We start from the raw sequence: 21,259 nt of genomic DNA on the forward strand, positions 1-21,259 counted from the left end.
CAAAGTCACGTGACAACCGATCCTGGTCTTCCCTGATGTCCACCATCATATCAAAAAAAAAAAATAGAACATCTCACTGTGCAAGGTGTCTAAAATAACTAAATACATGATCACATAAGGCGTCAGACTGAAGAGCAGCTCCTGTTTTGTGCTTTTCTTCATGAAATCCAGCCTGGTCTTGCACAGTTAGAGCTTCTGTGGGAGTGGGAGAACAGGACCCTCCACTGGGACCTTCAGGTAGCTACTCCACATGTTGGCAAAAACAGTAATAGCAGGGAACTGTTTTCAAGTGCAAGGGACACATAGTCCACAAACACCTTTTCTTGTATTTCTCAACAACCAAGAAGCAAAATATGCAAAATATTTGTGATTGATTGGTATGAATGACTTCACGACAAAGTCACACAGACGTCATACATAGACAACAGAACCATGACAGACACACAGCATGTATATTTACTTGTACATTTATATTGTAGAGTCTCCATCGGCCCTCTGATAACTTTCATTTTCTCCCGTTTGCCAAGAGACTGTATTTTTAATAATGTGTGCGCTGCGGTCTTCAGGGTAACGAATGTATTCTCAGTGGTTCTGCACGACAACAAGCGGCTGTAAAACGTCCAGGTCAAGCTCCACTGACGATGACCTGAGGAGGTCAGTGTTCAGGGAGATAAGTGGTCAGCCTGAGCGAGGACAAACACTCATAACTCACGCCAGGCTCTGGCGGATTCCGATATATGATGGAGTGCAGAGGATCAGCGTGTTTTTGTGTTCAGTAAACAAAGTCTAAACACAGCACAAGAATTCCTGCTTACGAATTCTCTGTCTGTTTGTCTGGTTGCAAACAAAGTCTTACTGATCACATTCAAAAAGAGACACAGCGGCGGTTCAAGCCTGCTTCAACTGTGGGGGGCAGGGCGACCAAAGCATTTGATCAAAATATTCAGATGACTTTTATTAGCTATGAGGGGCTTTATCTTTGAGAACAGCCACTTATTGACAATTGACTTGCAATGACTCAGTGTTGAGCAGCGCCGCGGAGCTACGGCAAGGCTAAGTACACAGCTAATTGCATAATTGGTCATTTTAAAAAGTTCCTTATATTTTGTAGATAAACATGCACACCTTTATTGCTTCACTGTGCTGCCACACACAAGCAATGAGATTTTCACCTGTACAGTGGCATCAAGAAGCGGTTTACAGTGTGTGTTTTTAGCTGCCCTGCACCATTATGTCATGTAGCCAGTTAACCTACGGCTGTGTTTGCGCTTTTAAAACAATACGACACCAATTAAATTTGTTTTTCTTCCAAATTAAAAGATGAACCCAGGTTGAAAATGTTTAACCTCCCCTTTAAACCTGGGTGTACAAAGGAGGAAGCCTTTGTGATGTCATAAATACTGACAAAGAAAAGAAGAAGCAAAAGAGAAAAATATTCTGAATTAGATGGAGATCAAACCCCAAAATATAATCTACTCTTTCTTGACTTGAGAATGATTTCTTCCAAAAATCTTGCTGAAATCCGTGGACTAATTTTTGAGTCATTTTGTACATTGTCGGACAGATGGGGGAAAAAAGTGGGCAGCGAACATAACTTTGCTGCCTGTTGACTGACACAGGTTATATGGTTTTGTAGGGTCATCTCATTTACTCAAACTGTAAATACCAGGTGATGAAAACAATACGTTGACCTTGACCTTTGCCAAATGAATTCTTTAGGAGGGTCAAGTCTTCAGTGACAGACCAAGTTTGGCAGAAATCAGGGGGGAAAAAAGGACCTGGCCAACAGACAGACAGACCAACAGACATGGTGTTGACCCAAATGATTGCTATCTGGCAAATGTGACATTTCAGGGCAATTCCCAGAACAGACATCCCACATGTCTGGGGTGTTTGAGTGAAAAATGTCCATTTTGACATTTACTGCAGTGACCTTTGCCCCAGTGATTGACTGTAAGTAAATTGATGTCACTTGGGCAATTCCAGAAAGTCACCTCCATATGTGTGCCAAGTTGGTGAAGATTGGAGTTAAAAAACCCCAAAACAAAACAAAAAGAAAGAAGAGAAAATCATCATCACCTTTGCATTTACTGCAGTGACCTTTGCCCCAGTAATTGACTGTAAGTAAATTTGATGTCACTTGGGCAATTCCAGAAGTCACCTCCATATGTGTGCCAAGTTTGGTGAAGATTGGAGTTAAAAAAAAAGAAAGAAAGAAAATCATCATCATGACCTTTGCATTTACTGCAGTGACCTTTGCCCCAGTGACTGACTGTAAGTAAATTTGATGTCACTTGGGCAATTCCAGAAGTCACCTCCATATGTGCCAAGTTTGGTGAAGATTGGAGTTAAAAAAAGAAACAAAAAGAAAGAAGAGAAAATCATCATCATGACCTTTGCCCCCATTGTCTTTGACCTTTGTCAAAACAAAACCCTGTCTGACTGTCACATCCACACATCAAATTTGGTTAGTCAGAGGAGCTGACCTTTGACCTCAGTGACCAGACCTTTGCAAAACAACACACACACACACCCTTCTTGCAGAGGGAGGAAGCACCAGCATGCTAAAAACACAACTTCCTGTCTAACTGGAGTCCACGGTGGAACTGACCTTCAAAACCCTTCGCTCATCACAGCTTTCACCTCCACGTCTCTACATTTTGTCTTTGCTCTTGACCTTTGCTCCTTATCAGGTGTCACATGATGTCACATGTCATAGAAAGGTCACCTGCCCAAAGCCTTCTGCCTTTCCAGGCTGGAAGAAAGGGCACCATTGAAATATGGGACATCTGTCTTCAACCCATGAAAACAGAAAGACAGAGTCTACACACACACACACACACACACACCCACACACCCACACACACACACACACACACACACACACACACACACACACACACACACACACACACACACACCACAGTTCAAAGATTCCTCAACACACTTATGTCTCATAAATTAATGATTTATTACTTGGAGAAGTCTGGCAACATAAATTTGTGCTTCAGTTTGGTGGGGATGTGAGACATGGAGGAATTGCGGTCAAACCGCCTTTGTTACATGTGGGCTTTTTATATACTTTGATACTGAGTCAGTTGGTGTAAATGAGCCATATGATGCACAGATGGTTTTGCAGTAAGACATGAACAGTTGGGGATTTCCTTTGCAATTCATTTTAGGATGAAACACACCCTTTGCTGCTACGTGACTCCTGAGCTACAGTGTTTCGTAGTCCGTGTTCTCCTCAGCACCTTTTACACACACTTGTTTGTAGTTTGTAGTTTGGCATTGCAACCAAATACTGCACCAGCAGATTTCACTGATTACTTTGAGATGAGCAGACAAGCATAATTAGGGGGGCGATACTTTAAAAGGACACAAATGCTAAAATTTCTTCCTCAGGTTTCATCGGCTAAATCTTGTGGGAAATGAAGGTTGTCCTACCATGCTACTAATTCCTGTCTTCTGAGATGAACACACACTGAGGAAGGAACATGCCAGCATAAGCTGGAGTGCCCACATGACCCATCTACTTTGGGACTTGGTGCATTTTGAGCAATTTGTGTGACTTCTGCTCGCTGTGACACAGACAGAGTCTGTAAGTGACAAAGCCAGTAAAACCACTGGAAATGTGCTGAGGCAGCACAGCAGCTCTCCCCCATACCTACGCCAAAAAGATTCCCAGAATAAAGACTGGATTCTAAAAAAGACTCACCATATATATATATACACACACACATAGAGTGCATCCGGAAAGTATTCACAGTGTTTCACTTTTAGTACATCTTCTTATGTTACAGCCTTATTCCAAAATTGATGAAATTCATTTTTTCCTCAAAATTCTACACACAATACCCCATAATGACAATGTGAAAAGTTTCTTTTTCAGATTTTTGCAAATGTATTAAAAATAAACAAGAAAACACTAAGGAATCCCAGGTACATAAGTATTCACAGCCTTTGCAACGAAGCTCAAAATTCAGGTCAGGTGCCTAATGTTTCCACTGATTATCCTCCAACGCTCCTCATCCAACCTGATGGAGCTTTAGAGGTGCTGCAAAGAGGAATGGGCAAAACGGTCTAATGATAGGTACACCAAGCTTGTAGAATCATATTCGAGAAGATTCAAGCTGAAATTGTTGCCAAAGGTGCCCCAACAACGTTTTTTTTTTTATTTTAATAAATTTGACAATTTTTTTTTTAAAAAGGAGCTTTTTTTCATGTTGTCATTATGGGGTGTTGTGCATAGAATTTTGAGGGGAAAAATACTTCATTTTGGAATAAGGCTGTAACATTACAAAATGTGGGAAAAGTGAAGCGCTGGGAATACTTTCCGGATGAACTTGTGTGCCTATATCTATCTATCTGAATATTTAATAATTAATATTTGTAATATAATCATATATCAAAATTGTTAATATTATAATAAATTAAATTAGAAATTCTTCAGAAATTATGAAAGTGCAATTACAAAGTTGTCTCTAATTTGTTTTTTATTTGGAATATTTTATATTTCTGTATTTATGACTCTTGTTAACAGTCAGTGTTAACAAGAGTGTTGACAGTGTTGAAAATACTGTTCTTTTTGAGCATGTTCCCACACATTAAAAGGACCAAAAATATCTGCTGACCTGTTGCATTTGCAGGTGTGTGTTATTCTTTCACTCACATAAAAGCCTATAAAGGTTTTACAGCTGATTTCTATTGTTTCACATTGCTTGCCTTCAGTTTAATGGCCTTCACTTCAACATTATCAGTGTGTGATATTTTATCTGCTTACAGAAGTCTATCTTCAAAAACCCAGCGACTGTGCACAGAGATTAAAATGTCTGTTGGATTTGCATGATTTAAATATGTACATTGGTACATGATATTTAAGTCTTTATTTTCAGTGTATGGTGAGGGAAGCCACCAAGACAACTATCAGCTCTGAAAGACAACTTCAGAGGATATGCCTGGAAATGTTATGAGGATGGCAGATCTGTGGAGAAAGAGTGCATTTAGGGACTACAGAAGCCATTGACAACTCTACAGATGCTGTAAAGTCAGTGGCTGTGACTGGGGAGATTGCAGTATAGCAACGTTGCACAAAGCAGACTGTCTGCAAAAACTGAGAAACTGCACAGAGGAAGCAAGTGACAAAATCCAGCAACATCTCCATCACAACTTTCAAAGTAATACATGCTTCAGTGGCTGTGACTGGAGAGATCATGCATTTAGTTCTACATCCTCAAAACGGAGCATCCACTCATGCAGGAAGCTCATTATATACACATATAACTTCTGAAGCTGTTGAAGCTGGATTTAACATTTTTTGCATACTGCTTCAAAGGTCACAAAGTTTGTGAAACAGTGAAAATTGTTTCAATAAGTTACACGCTTCAAGTTTCTGTGACTGGAGAATTTGTGCATATAATAAAGTTTGCATTTTACTTCACTTGTCACGTTTCGAGGTTGTTATACAGTGAAAATATTGTTTCAAAAAGTTACAAGCTTCAGTGGCTGTGACTAGAGAATCTGTGCAAATAACAGCTTTTGCAGATTGTTTCAAAGATCACATGCTTCAAGGTAGAGGGGAAAGTCTTTGCTTAAATAAAAAAATGACATGAAATATTGGCTCAATCGTCTCCCACACGCCTTCTGGCTAACTTTGGTCTAGACCTCACCGATCGAGAGCTGAAGTAACCGTGTGCGAGTCCAAACTTTTATGGAGCTGCTGTGGCTGCAGCAAAGACACAAATCAAAAGCTGCATCAATCAACATTTGTCTTTTCATGCTAAAAACAACCGTTTACTGTAAACTGTCTGTTGTGATTCATAAACTTGTTAAGATGACGTTGCACTTTTCTTTCCATGACACAGCAGCTGCAGTCAACCGCACTAAATTACACCGTGGGCAGCACATGTTTGGGAAACGCAAACCGCAAATCAGCAGGGTGCCCTGATCTGTCACGCCAAATTAAAACGCGAGGTAAGATGAGGAGAGGGTAGCAGAAGGATGTGAGGGGGAATCTGGCGAAGGAGGGATTTTAGGAAACAGGACATGAGACGGCCGATTGGCAAAAACCCCGTCAGCACATCTGTGTGGGCCTGGCAACTGTGGATTGGACATGGTCATCCTTAAGGGAGCTCATTGGATCCAGATGTTGGAAAAGCTCCGGCGTGCCTGTGCCATGGCGTTTCTGTTCACAGAAAGTGTTTTTAATTGTTTCATGGAAATTGGTTCTGTCGGCAAATCGTTTATCTTTGCTTATAAATGGGATATAAATAGAAAGCAGCACAGAGTGTCCACATGTGTCAGGTGCTCCTTCTCACTGATGGAGGACTTGGTCCCTGACATGTAGCTGGAAGATTGAAGACAGTGTGAAGCACTCTGCAGATAATCCAGCATTTCCTGTGGCCAAAATTTCAAAAGTCAACTTTCATGTGTTCTTTTTTTTGTTCAAAGGTCATGAATGCGCTCTCATTGTCATGACCCCTCGTGGTACCTGCAAAGTGCAAACTCTCACCTTGCAAAACATTCCTTTAAAATAGGACTGTGCTGTTCGTGCTCTGACTGTCCATCATATTCAAGTAGACATGAGGCTGAAATTGCTGCAGAAGGTGCATCAACAAAGCATTGAGCAAAGGGTGTGAATAGTTATGTACGTTCAAACCGGTACTTCTCACCAACTTCACTCCCCTCCTATCACCTCCATTTCTCTCTTTGGCCACCGCATTCCCCTTTCTCCTCTGTTACAAACCTTGGATTCAAGTTTGACCCTCACCTTTCTTTTGACAACCGTGTCACCCACATCTGCAAAACGTCCTTCTTTCACCTCTATAATATTTCCAAACTCTGTTCTTCCCTTTCCCTCCCATAAGCAGAGAAGCTCATCCATGCCTTCATCTCCTCCAGGTTGGACTACAGTAATGCACTCCTCATTGGGATCCCTGGCAGGAGTATCCAAAAGCTCCAATATGTTCAGAACAGCGCTGTCAGGGTCCTGATGAGGGTGCGGAAACACGAGCACAGCACCCCCATCCTCCACACCCTCCACTGGCTCCCCGTTCACCTCTGTATTGAGTACAAGGTCCTCCTGTACACCCATCACTGTCTCCACGGTGATGCTCCCACCTACCTCACAGACCTGCTCACTCTACACACCTCAGGGAGAACCTCAGGCAAACAGCACTGTCTGCTCCTGTGCAGGACACGGCTCAAGACCATGGAGGACCAAGCCTTCAAGGCCTCTGCTCCCCATCTGTGGAACACTCTACAAGACCACCTCAGGGCCCCACAGACGGCCAATGCTTTTCAGAAAGGACTAAAAACATACCTTTTTAGAAAAGCTTACAGCTAATGATATTAATTGATGTGTATATTTTTATGATGTTTTTACTGTTATTTTTTGTCTTTGTAGCACTTTGAGATTTGGAATCAAATATAAGTGCAATATAAATATTTTATTATTGTTATTATTATTGTGATTCCTTTGTTTTTTAAATAAATTTGCAAAAATTTCAAAATAACTTTTTCATTTTGTCATTATGGGGTGTTGTGAGTAGAATTTTGACAGTAAAATGAATTTACTCCATTTTGGAAGACAACAAAATGTGGAAAAAGTGAAGTGCCGTGAATACTTTCTGGATGCACTGTAACATGCATCATACAATGTGAAGTGCCAAGTGGGTAACGTTAGCATGAGCTGAGGGCCTCCAATGAGACAAACATGATTTATAATGTACTTAAAAACATACTGTATTTTCTGCACCATATGGCGCACCTAAAAGCCTTAAATTTTCACAAAAATCGGCCGTGCGCACTATAATCTGGTGCACCTAAAAGCCTTAAATTTTCACAAAAATCGGCCGTGCCTTATGTGCGCACTGAATTCCAAAATCTGTAAAATGACCGACGTTGTCTTTGACTGTCGGAATATCGGACCATTTCCTGCTGACACAAGGACATAATACGTAAAGTATGTACGCTAGCAGCGTAGAGTATGTACCCTGGCAGCGATAAATCAATCGAGAACATTACGTAATACGTAAAGTACGTACGCTGGTAGCGTAGAGTACGTACACTGCCAGCGATAAACCAATCAGAGAAGGGTCCGTGAGTCAGTGGTACGTACACTTATCTCCACCACTCCTCCGGTAGTTACCGTATACTACAGGTATCCTGCAAAACAACATTTGTTTGTCTAAGGACCCCCGAAAATGGCGACAGCGAAGAGACATGCTTACGAGGCAAACTGCAGGCTATCAGTTACGTGGTTGTTCATGGGAATAGAGCAGCTGCGAGAGGAAACAAGAAAATTAACTGCGCCAAGTTAAAAAGACCAAATGGAGTTTCCGCAGAAACAAAGCGAGGTGGCCACAGCTGGAAGACCAGCTGTTCAATTCAGACACAGAAGATGAAGACTTCGATGGATTTTGTGACAGAACCATAATAAAAAATAATGTGAGTACCATATTGTTAAATACCGGTAGTTCAAAGTTGTTAAAAAGTTCAAATAAACTCACCGTTTTTGCTTCCGTGACTTTTTTTTTTTTGTAGACTATATGTTTAGCGTTGCACCTTTTGTAAGGGTTAAGTACCCGCTAATTGAGGCTGCGCCTTATAATCCGGTGCACCTTATGTAAGGGTTAAGTACCCGCTAATTGAGGCTGCGCTTTATAATCCGGTACGCCTTTGTAAGGGTTAAGTACCCGCTAATTGAGGACGCGCCTATAATCCGGTACGCCTTTTGTAAGGGTTAAGTACCCGCTAATTGAGGCTGCGCCTTATAATCCGGTACGCCTTTTGTAAGGGTTAAGTACCCGCTAATTGAGGACGCGCCTTATAATCCGGTGCACCTTATGGTGCAGAAAACACGGTAGTCAGAGCTGCAATTTTGCTTAGAAATTCTTACTGCACATCTTCAGGAAATGTTACATGTGGCCTGAAAGAAAATCACTTTTTCAGTAAACACACAAACAAACTAACCAAAATATTCATGGAGCTTAATTTCTGTCACCAGAGCCAGAAGAATCATTCAGATTATTCTGTCCAGTGCGGTCAACTTTAAAAAAAGTGGCTCTAAATCAAAGGCTGAGAAACTCTTAAACTCTGGACCTGGGCAAGGTCGAAGCTGGGGAGAACTGAGACATGGTGACATTCTGCTTTGTGCAAAATTTTTATCTGAATCATAAGACAAGGTGAAATAAACATCGTCTGCAGAAGCAACAAGGATGAAACCATGGGTGCAATTTGATGGGGATGGGGGGACATGTCCCCCCCCCCACCTTTTCAACCTGGGGGGACAGAATATGGTATGCCCCCCCCCACCTTCTGACATATATGTGTGTACTTGAAACATGCTATGCCAGTCTTATGTGCAAACCATGCCAGTCTTATGTGCAAACCATGTCAGTCTTATGTGCAAAACCATGTCAGAATAGATCTTTGGTTTCTGCAAGTTTGTATTTTTAGCAGCATTGACTTGTTTACAACACTCTTCTTGTTTGTCACATACAGAATTTTCTGGGACTGCATTTGCCCAGATTGAAACCAAAATAGTTGCCTCTAGGGACTAGTGTCTACACATAAGTATCAATGGACCATATGCTAATTTACTAAATTCTGAGAGTTAGAAAAGGAAATCAGAAAAGCTATCTGGGACCTCAGAAAGCCCATCTGCAATTATTGCTTGATCTCCAAAATCAGTCTATGCAAGCAAAATTATGTTCAGTATGAGTGTTGTCATTAGTGCCACTTTGAAAATTAAATTTATGATAAGTAATTTATCCTAAACTTATGATCTGTTGTTTTTTCAAACTTATGCAAAACAAATCTTGAGAAAAAAAATACAGTATGCGATAGTTAAGAGCCTGTTCTTTCATATTTATGAATACATTTTATCACATTGCCGTTGTTTTTTTTAATGAAAACTCAACCTATCATTGGTTTTGAGTTCTTATCACATTATCAGGCTGGATGGTCTGGAATAGCTGGACACAAATGCACGGCTCAGACAAACAGTTCTGTTTTTTAGAAGGTTTTACTATTGAGGATAGCGGTGGTCGGTACACGAGTAAGCAGTCCAGAAAAAGCAGCAGTACAAAAAACATCAGGCTATCAGGCGTGGTCGAAGCAACAGGCTGGACGTCAGGTACACACAAAGAGACAGGCAGGACTATGGAACGCAGGAACAGAGCTAGAATGAGGGCACAAGGCACGACAAACTGGCGGGGAACAAGCACACCCAGAGAACTTAAATAACTGCAGGTGGTGATCAGCAAATCAGGAACAGGTGTGCATGGAAAGCACCAGAACTAGGGCGTGGCCAGAGAGCGAGAGAAACACCCATCACCAAGATCCAAGGGAGAGAAACAAGAGAAAGAAAGATATGCAGACCCAAGCATAAAACCCCAGCAAGAGAAGAAACCAACCAAATCCAACGAATTGCAAAAATAACAAACAGAACAAAATAAAACAGAACACCCAGCAAAACTCAAACCTTGACAGTACCCCCCCCCACAGCCGGCTCCGGACGGCCCAGGCACAGCAGGACGAGAGTCATGAAACTCACGGATCAGAGCAGGATCAAGGATGAAGCGGGAGGGAACCCACGACTGCTCCTCGGGCCATAGCCCTCCCAGTCCACCAAATATTGAACCCCATGACCACGGCGGCGAGAGTCCAAACGCCGCCAAATGGCAAAAACAGGGCCCCCACCCACGAACCGGGTGGAGGGGGGGAAACGGCTGGGGGGCACAATGGGCTGGAATGAACAGGCTTAACATGAAAGGTTGGGTGGATACGCATAGTCCTCAGGAGGCGGAGGCGAACAGAAACCGGATTAAAGACTTTGGAAACCGGGAGTGGACCAACGAACCCGGGAGCCAGTTTCTGGGCAGTCCTTTAAGAGAAAGATGATGTGTCGAGAGCCAAACATTCTGTCCAGGTCCGTATGCAGGCACAGAAGACCGTTTTACGATCAGCCGCCATCTTATAGGCCGCTTGAGGACCATAGGAGGGCCCTACATGCCCGCTCCCAGGTTCGTCGGCAGCGGAGGATGAGTCCTAGGGCAGAGGGGACAGAAGAATCAAGTGCTGTGGATGGAAACAATGGAGGCTGATGACCATACACTACATGAAATGGAGAAAAACCAGAGGATGTAGAAGGGAGACTATTGTGGGCCAGTTCTATCCAGGACAGTTGCGCAGACCACGAGGCAGGATGCTGGGAGGCGAGAATCCGGAGTCCCTTTTCTAACTCCTGATTGACACGTTTCTGTCTGTTTACAAGGTAGGCCCCCCAAGAAATAATCTCTCCTTAGCCCAGTCAAAATTGGGACCATATTTTTGTAACCAGGGATGCCCCAAAATAGCCAGGTGAGTCATTTTTATCAAAAATTTGAAAACTGATCAATTCAGAGTGGTTTTCAGAAATTATCATCTGAACTGACTGAGTACGATGGTAATGCACCCCACTTTATGGCCATCCATGGCACGCACCACCAGAGGGCTTGAGAGCTCATACAGTTAAGGTGTAGAGATTTGGCCAGAGAAGACAAAATCAAGTTCGCATCAGAACCAGAATTAACAAATGCAGGCACAGTAATGGATGAATGATCAGATATTAATTTAGCCAAAATCACGTTTTGTGCTGAGGAAGGAGAAATTATGTTTTGACTTACCCGAATCTCAGCTTGTGGCCACCTGGTGGCACCCCTGGCTTGACAATAAGTATCATGTGACCGGAACGCCCACAGTAAAAACAAAGTCCGCCTTCACGGCGTCGCCGCTCTCGGAGGAGGAGAGTCGAGTGTGACCCAATTGCATTGGCTTCTCAGTGCCGCGGAGTGGGGATTCCGTGCTGACATGACTGGAGGAGGACGAGAGGGCAGGAGATCTTGTGGCGCGTTCGAGCAGGAAGCTGGACATCACGGTGAGGAAGGGTCCTGCAGACATCGGTCGGTCCGTATGGCGAGTGCGATGAGCTGGTCAAGCTCCTCAGGCAATTCAACGGCCACCAACTGGTCCTGAATGTTTTCAGCAAGACCCTGAAGAAAAACATCATGGAGTGCCGTGGGATTCCATTCGCTCTTGGCTGCCAGAATGCAGAAGTCCATGGCATAGTCGGCGACTCGGCGTCCACCCTGCCTCAGCCTCATGAGAGCATGGACTGCTTCACACCCCGGAGAGGTGTGCTGGAAAACCGATCGCAGTGCCGCTGTAAAAGCCGGAAGAGACGCACAGGTTGCAGATCGGCGACCCCACTCTGCTGTTGCCCACGCCAAAGCACGACCGGTCAGGTGAGTGATCACGTAAGCTATCTTTGTCCTGTCGGACAGGAACTTACATGACATGAGCTCAGAGTTTAATTCACACTGAGTAATGAATGGTGTGACGTCACCTGACTCGCCGGAAAAGCGTTCAGGCGGCGACAGCAGGTTGCAGCATTCAAGTTCCGGTACAGAAGCCGGTGAACCGTTGGCGGTCCTGAAGGTGGCACACTGGTGCTGCCGGTGGCTGGAACAGTAGAAGCCTGATGGTCTAACACTGACAGTAATTGTCCCATCAGGGTGCTCACCGACTCCATGAATGAGTTCTGGCATTTAGCAAGGTCACTAAAACGGAAGAGAGTGCGGTGAGATGATCCTATTGCTGTGTGAGCTGCTTACTGTGCTGTTGTACCGCCAGCTGAAATGGGTTAGAGCTGGCTGTGTCTATCGTTGGCCAGTTTGTACTATCAGGCTGGATGGTCTGGAATAGCTGGACACAAATGCACGGCTCAGACAAACAGCTCTGGTTGTTAGAAGGTTTTACTATTGAGGATAGTGGTGGTTGGTACACAAGTAAGCAGTCCAGAAAAAGCAGCAGTACAAAAAACATCAGGCTATCAGGCGTGGTCAAAGCAACAGGCTGGAGGTCAGGTACACACAAAGAGACAGGCAGGACTATGGAACGCAGGAACAGAGCTAGAATGAGGGCACAAGGCACGACAAACTGGCGGGGAACAAGCACACCCAGAGAACTTAAATAACTGCAGGTGGTGATCAGCAAATCAGGAACAGGTGTGCATGGAAAGCACCAGAACTAGGGCGTGGCCAGAGAGAGAGAGAAACACCCATCACCAAGATTCAAGGGAGAGAGACAAGAGAAAGAAAGAGAGGCAGACCCAAGCAGAAAAACCCCAGCAAGAGAAGAAACCAACCAAATCCAACGAAATGCAAAATAACAAACAAAATAAAACAGAACACCCAGCAAAACTCAAACCTTGACACACATGTGGTGATACCTTATTTACACCAGGATGTTAATAATATCAATGCTGGTGTAACAGAGGCCAGCAGGTGTCGCTGTGCAGATGTAGTTAGTAAACCTCACTCCCAACAGCTCAAAAGATTCTCTGGTCACAAGGCCAGAGCCCTGGGTTTTAGCCTTCTGGTTAGAGAGTCCAACTCTCATGCCGGAGCTCATGAGTTTGCGTCCCGAGGGGAGCGAATGGGCGGAGTCATAACAACACAATGCAGAGTACAGCCGCTACACTGGCTATTCTCAGAATAAAGTACTTATATCCACAGTTTCAAATTGCATAAGTCAAATGGTGTCCACTTTATGGTCTTCTCAAAACATTAAAATTACTGTTCTGGATGCTCAGAATGCATCTGCACTTATCTAGAAACCGTTGGCTTCTGGGGTCCTAAAGCGGCCCCCAGACCCCCCGCCTATGGACTTTGGCCCTGCGGGCCTCGCACTTTGTCCCCCCCAATTTCTAGTTCTAAATTGCGCCCTTGCATGAAACGTTTCCCTCGTGTTTGACTGGTGTTGCTTCCTCTGTGCACATTATTCAAAAGGCAGACATGCCTTTTGGTGCAAAACATTTAAAAACTTACACATTTAGTCCCTAATGCACGATCTGAAGCTTGCATTCTTCTGAGTCACTGCCCAGCCTGGGCCTGTCAGCAGCACTCACAGGGAGTGGAGGGAGGGAGTTAGGGGGGAGACAGATGAAGTGCTCAGGGTGGGGGACGACTGGAGGGAGGGAGCAGAGGATAGTGTGGGAACACAGTGAAATGAGAATGGGATCTGAGGATTTTTTTTCCCTCTTCTGCAATCATTCCTCGGATCACTTCTGACGGTTGAAATGATCTCGCTCTGGGTGAGCGAGCGAAGCCAATGTAACCATTTTTTGAGAGTGTGTGTGTGTGTGTGTGTGCATCATTTCAGTTAGCTGGGTTTGCAGTGACTCTTCCTATCAGCCTCCTCCTTTCTCATCGTTCAGCTTTTGTCCCGGCCTTCAGTCTAATGTTACTTGGCCTGAAAAGGCTTCGGCTCAGCCGACGGGAGTAGTGATGTTTCCAGAGTGGCTTTACCTCGGCACCCCCCCCCCCCCCCCAAAAAAAAGAAACCCCTGCCAATCTGAACTGGAAAGGAAGAAGGGGATGAAGAACAGGGTGGAAAAAAGGATGAGGGACAGTAGCCAAGTGCAAAAAAGAGGAGCCGAGCCAGCGTGGTGGGAGAGAATAAAACACGGTGGTGGAGACAGGATAGGGTCAAATTTGATTTCACACCTTGAAATAATGGCAGGGGCTGACCTTCGCCCCCAAAAGGTCTCTAAACTGGTCCATCAACCGCCATTCAAAGGAGCCAACAAGGAGCCTGACAGAACACCACCTGTAATCTCCCGTGTTTTATGTCGGCCCCAAGGCAGGGGCCCACTCACACCAAACCTACTGCCGCCACCGCTGCCTTTCACAGTGAGATGGCGGGGTGACTGCTGATTGTTGACAGAGTTCACAGGGTTAAGACGCAGGGCAGCTTTGGGGCTGTGGATCCTGCTAATGACAGGTGCCAACCCAGTTTGAAGAAAGCAACCCAGATAAGTCGCCCCAGCTGGCTCCCGGACACGCCGCCTCCCGTTTGACCCCTGCTGTGAACTCCAAAAAAAAAAAAAGCTTCATTTGCAACATGTAGTATGTTGGGAAACGGTGTTGTGACCGCAAGACTGGAGGTGACCTCGTGTTTTTATTTACCACTGCGGCGCAGCTGAGTGAGTCACCAGCAGGCTTTGTTCAAATTCCTGCACTGACAAGGGAGGAGCGCAACATCTTTATCCAGCTGTTTGGACTCGGATCGTGTTCACTGTGGCTGCTACGTGGTTTCTACAACGATGGAAAATATACCACGGACACGCTGCAGAATCACGAGCGCAGCTCCTTCTGAGAGGTGACCGGGCCTCTTGTCAATAAGATGGTCACACTTAACGGTTTGTTGGCTATTAAAAAAAAACACATAACCACCAAAAAAAAAAAAAAAACACCCGTCTGTCTGGATCTGATTGCGGTTCTGGACCCGCCTGAAAATCTAATCAGGGCTTCCTCAAACCAAATCCTGCTTCACTGAAATCCACTGATTACATAATAATATGTTATAAATTAATGTGCCACATTTGTGGTGAATTTTCTGTTATTTATTTATCTGAAAATGGCTAAAGTCAAATTGTAATACGTTGGGAACATTTCAGCCACTTTTCAGAAAATTATTTGTGAAACTTTGGATCGTGCTATAATCAAACTGTAAATGTAACAGCGATTGAGCCCATTTCATTTACATATTTGTTTGTTCATTTTTTATTTTTTTTTTTATAGCTGGGATGCTGCTGCAGTCAAACTACAAACACAGAGGGAAGGTTTCAGAGTCACTTTTCAGGAATGTGTTGCTGACATAATTCCTTGAACCACATTGTTTCTTTGTTAGTTTTTTTGGTTGCACATGTTTCTGTGTATTTCTGCATCAGTAACTCAAACCACTTTAATCCAATTTGAGCCAAACATGGAATCATTAAGGTGCAGCCAAGAACAAAGTGTCTTCATTTTGAGGAAAAATTCATTCAACGTCAAGGTCATAGACCAAGGCCAAAATTTGGGCCCAGTGCTTGATAAAATAGGGGATATTTAGGATGACTGTTTGGATGAACTGGGTAAAGATAAACCTGTTGAAAACTAAAAGGAAGCCACACATCATCCATCTACTCATCCCATGACATTTGACCTTGGACGACCTTGCTAGATCAACATCAAAGTCATAATTTAAATCAAACCATTTGGAACAATACGTGTAAAAGCTTTATGTTGGTTACAGATAAACTGGCTTAGAACTGATGAAACACTGCAGCAGCTCAGAACCAAATATTCTGGTATCAACAGAGTGTTAATTTGCATAAATTTGTGTTAAACGTGTACAGTGCAGGTGTTACACTCTGAGCACCCAGTTTGTTTGGTTTTTTAAGCTGCAACAGACCTTTGATTAAACTATAAATGCAAACTTCTCACTGAGGAAATAAAATTTGTTGAACTCTTGATAATGACGTAATTACATTAAAACATGTACATAAAGTTTTTATATGTTTTCAAATATATCACTTACATTAAATGAGATTAACTTAATATTTTGTTTTGAACTAAAAAAAAATGCATATATCTTTGTTTTTTGTATCCCGTTGACAAAATTTATTTCATTAAAGTTATTTTTTTTGTTTTGTTTTTTTAGAATGCCTAAGAAATATTTCAAATACGTTTTTGAGGAACTTCTCGCTAAGTTTTGGAGATACAGTTTCCAAACAGAACAGATTTATATTTTCATGGCATAGAAGTGAAATTTAAATATACATTTGGTTCTTGAAATTTCCTTATTTTTTCTGGAGCAGAGCTTGTTCAAATCAAACTTTATGGTGAAAAAGATCATGTAGTGACACTGTAAAACCAAAAGACTGCCGTGAAATAATAATAATAATAATAATAATAATAATAATAATAATAATAATAATAATAATAATATCATGAAGAGGTTCATTCATAAGTGGTTAATTACCACTGCCGCCCCCTGCAGGCTGATTCGCGCATTCCCCGGGCCTACCTTTTGACGTCTGCAGCAGTTTGTACAGCTTCTCGTTCGTGCAGACGCCGCGGCCGTGCAGGAGCGCGTGCAGCGGCTTCTCCTCGCCGTTCTTGGGCAGGCACCGGAGCCCGCGCGTGCACGGCCCGGTGTAGACGCCGCACGGTTGGCCCTCGTCGAGCGCGCACGTCAGGCAGCAGCCGCAGCCCGGCTCCTTGACCAGCTGACAGCCCAGCGGCACCGGCGGGCACATGGACAGCGCCTTCTGATCGCACGGCTCGCACGGCACGTACGACGAGCCGCAGCCCGTGATCGCGCTCAGCAGCGGCACGAGCACGGAGGAAAAAGTCAGGAGCATGGTGCGATGTCGTCTGATCTGCTATCTACTAAACGCTGCGGTGAACGGTTTCTTTGCAGCAGGTTTGAGTCCAAACATCAGGCGCATCCACAGGTGCCTTTGCGCACTCGAACCCGCGGGTGTCACCGCATCCGCTGCGTGCACAGGCAGCCTTTTCCGGTGTCCTTCAACCTTGCAGTCACCAGGATTCGAACAAGCAGAAGCAGTAATTATAACAACAGTAATTGTAAAGAAACTGCAGCGCGCGTACGTGTGACGCACGGCACCGTTTACGCGCAGCCTCTTCAGAAGAGAAGACGGCGCGCGCTCCCTGCACTGAGCAGAATAGATGATGCGTGTCTATGAGCTCGCCTTTTCAAGAAGCAAAGTGCCACAGGCGAAGCTTCTCGACGGTTTATGTCAAACAGCGTTCGGAGGGGGGAGGCGCATTTGCCAAGTCCGCGCGCGCTGCGACGCTGATTTCACAGGGCGGGTGCTGGCACGCCTCCAGATCTGCCAGATATCTGACACGAAGAGACCTTCTGTCAGTGTTCATAGGTTCCCAGGCTGCGCACAAAAACATCCAGGACATCTGACTGCAAAGTTTGAATTGTAAGACAGTGAATTCAACCGCATCCGGTGCCAGATTAGTTAAAAAAAAAAAAAAAAAAAAGCAAAACGCAGAGATCAGGGATGTGTTTAAAATAGAATGAAAAATAGGGGACGCCAGAATGCTCGTAACACTTTTTGTCAGAGGGGTTGAATGATACATTGCATATCATGGAATGATTATCATGAGACCATTAAAAGTCACAGAGACTGATGGTGGTGATTCATTTGCTGATGGATGCAGATTCTACATCTGTGGTGCCACAGCTGGATTGGAGCACGGCTTTTTAATACAATTGATCACTATTTTTCTTGAAGCAAAAAGTGCGTAAGTCCCGTTGGCTTCTCCCTTGTTTCATTTGGGATCTGCTACAGCAGATCCGAGGTGTTGATTTTCACAGCAGGTGCCCTTCCGGTTGCATCGCCACATTATGTAGAGAATGGGCTTGAACTGGGAACCTTCTGCTCTGGAAATAAGCACTTGACCAAAACCCCTGCCCAGGATACTGTATTTTGCTGGAAACAATTAAAAATTATTTTTGATACACAATAAATCCTCTATCCCACTTCATCATGAAGCTGTATAATTAAGGATACAAAATGCAAAACATGCACTGTGCACAATTTCTCCAATCACAGTCATAGAAGCCTACAAGTGTCTTCTGGGTTGTCTGGGTGTCTTGGTGGCTTTCCTCACTCTTCTCCTTCTTGCACAGTCACTCAGTTTTTGAGAACTGTCTTCTCCACACAGATTTACCATAGAGTGCCATACTGTTTGTATTTATTCATAATTGATGTAAATAAAGTTCAAAACATAGTCGTTTGGAAATGTTCATGTATCCATCCCCTGACTTGTCTGAAGAAAACTGGCAATAATACTGGGTATTATACCAAAGGGGCCCATTACTTACCCAACCCATCATCTTGGCTTTTATATGTTTAATTAATTTATATCAAGTTGCAGAGATTTACTTTCAGTTTAAGGAACATAATTTTAGAAATTTTTATATTGAGAAGCCTGAGTAACTTTTTGTGTTTGAAATGGCATAAATAATTAAAAATGTGTGAAATATCAAGACTGTTTGCATGCTGTTGTTTGTTGACTGTAGCTCAGCATTCAACGTCATAGTCCCCCACAGACTGCTTACCAAGCTCAAGGATCTGGGGCTAAACACCTCACTCTGCTCCTGGATTCAGAGCTTTCTGACGGACAGATCACAGGTGGTGAGGATATGGCAACCATACCTCCAGTTTCCATGTCCTCAACATTGGAGCACCCTCAAGGATGTGTCCTCTGCTCTACTGCCCCTATGCACATGACTGCACAGCCACTCACTTCTCCAACATCATCAAGAAATTCACAGATGACACAATGGTGATACGCCTGATCTCCAGCAATGACGAGATAGCCTATCTGGAGGATTTGGAGGTACTGTCATCGTGTAGAGACACCAACCTGGACCTGAATGTCTCCAAAACGAGAGATGGTGGTTAACTTAAGGAAAGACAGAGGATCTGTACCACACTGCTCAAGATCCATGGGCCACCAGTGGAGAGAGCCAGTAGCTAGAGGTACCTTGGACTTCACATCTCTGAGGATCTGACATGGACCACTCACATTTCCTCCCTGGTGAAGAAGGCAAGGCAGCCCTTGTACTATCTCAGACAGCTGAGGAAATTCAAGATCTCCACTGTGCTGCAAGAAGCCTTTTACACCTCCACAATGCAGTCTGTACTCACGGGAAGCATCACAGCCTGGTACGCCATCTGTACTGTTCTGGACTGGAAAGCTCTGCATAGAGTGATTCAGTGTACTGAACACACAACCAGGTCAGTGCCGCCCACTCTCCAAGACATCGATATGCCAGATGCTGCATTCACCATGCAAGCAAGTCTTTTTCAGTGTCTGACCTCTGGCAAGCATCTCTGCTCCTACAGAGCCAGGACAGAGAGACTGAGGAACAGCTTCTTCCCTCAGGCCATCAGGTCCTTGATTCACTCACTCACCCCCCCGACCCCCCCCCCCCCCCCACACACACACACACACACATCTACGTTACAGTCATTGCACTACTGCAATAGAGTCACTTTGCACCAATCTACTGTACTATATGTATATAGCTCTCCTCCCCCTATACCTTCCAGAATATATTTTTTTGCTTTTAAATACTTTATTTTGCAGAATCTGGATTAGTCACTTTCCCATTTCACTGCCTTTGTATTGTACAATTGCATGTGACAAATAAATCTTTGAATCCTAATATTTCAGGACATGTGCTTTTCATGGCTCAGGTTTTATGTGTCAGGTCAAAAGCAATGTGTCCATTGTCATGGAACAACACCTAAACTTTTATATATGAAATGTGGGGTACCTCAGGGTTGTGTTCTGGGACCACTGTTGTTCTCACTTTATGTGGCACCACTTGGTCACATTATACAGGGCTATGGAAATGAAGTTCACTGTTATGCTGATGACCTGCAGATATACATGCCTGTCACTGTCTCTCTGACTTTAGTTGCAGTGAAGAATTGGATGTTATCTCATTTTCTGTTTTTCGGTGCAGAGAAGACTGAAATGGTTGCTAGTGTTGTGTCTGAGACATCTTTATGATCAATTAACAGTGTCACTGGGGGATTGTGTGAGGTGAAAATGTTTAGAATCTTGATGTAATTTTGGATCCAACACTGTGTTTTGATTTGCATATTAAGGAGGTGGCTCATTTGTGTAATATTACAATGATTAGACCGATTGTGTGTATGACCGATGCAGAAACTTTGATTCATGCCTTTGTGTTCCAGAATTGACTATTGTAATATGCCATTTTCTGGATTACCACTTAAGAGGGTGAGATGTTTGCAGATGGTTCAGAATACTGCTGCTAGAGTTTTAACCAAAGACAGGAGATTTGATCACATAACACATGTTCAGGCTTCCTTTCACTGGCTTCCTGTGAATGTCAGAGCAGATTTTAGGGTTTTTCTGCTGACATATACGGCTCTAACTGGTCATGCACTGAGTTATCTCGCGGTCCTTGCCAAACCTTATGTGCCTTGTCATGCCCTACAGTCCCAGGATACAGGACTGCTCTGTGTTCTAGAGTTAAAAAGAAGTCATCTGAGCCTTTGTCTACCATGCTCCAAAGATGCAAATTAACTATAAAAAACTTGAGAAGAATTAAATGTGACTCTACCAGGAACCTATTATCTTCCAGTGGCATCATATTCCAGAACTGCAAACTACCTGCAGTGTTCAGAAGTTCAAGGTCTTCAGTGCTCAGAGACATGGCCAAGGTAAGGAAGACTGAAACACAATGACACTGAGCAAGAGACGTCAAGACTGAGCAAAGAAATATCTAAAGACAGATATTTCAAAGGTTTTATGTAACCTTTGAAAAGTTGATCAGCAATAGAATGAGAAACTGACAGGCACCAGGAAGGGAA

General features: G+C 43.8%; 1 protein-coding gene across 1 annotated transcript; it reads right to left on the reverse strand.

Moving 5' to 3' along the window:
- Positions 1 to 16,825: 16,825 nt before the first annotated feature.
- LOC117520744 (insulin-like growth factor-binding protein 5) lies at positions 16,826 to 17,645 on the reverse strand. Its single transcript, XM_034182066.1, has one exon. It carries the CDS (start codon positions 17,228 to 17,230, stop codon positions 16,841 to 16,843), a length of 390 nt encoding a protein of 129 aa, XP_034037957.1. The 5' UTR covers positions 17,231 to 17,645; the 3' UTR covers positions 16,826 to 16,840.
- Positions 17,646 to 21,259: the final 3,614 nt, after the last annotated feature.

The sequence above is a fragment of the Thalassophryne amazonica genome, chromosome 1 (genome assembly GCF_902500255.1).
Source record: "Thalassophryne amazonica chromosome 1, fThaAma1.1, whole genome shotgun sequence".
NCBI classification, from domain to species: domain Eukaryota; kingdom Metazoa; phylum Chordata; class Actinopteri; order Batrachoidiformes; family Batrachoididae; genus Thalassophryne; species Thalassophryne amazonica.

Bases quoted from the DNA above. Each gene is read 5' to 3' on its own strand.
- LOC117520744 (XM_034182066.1), bottom strand. From the start codon at position 17,230: ATGCTCCTGACTTTTTCCTCCGTGCTCGTGCCGCTGCTGAGCGCGATC.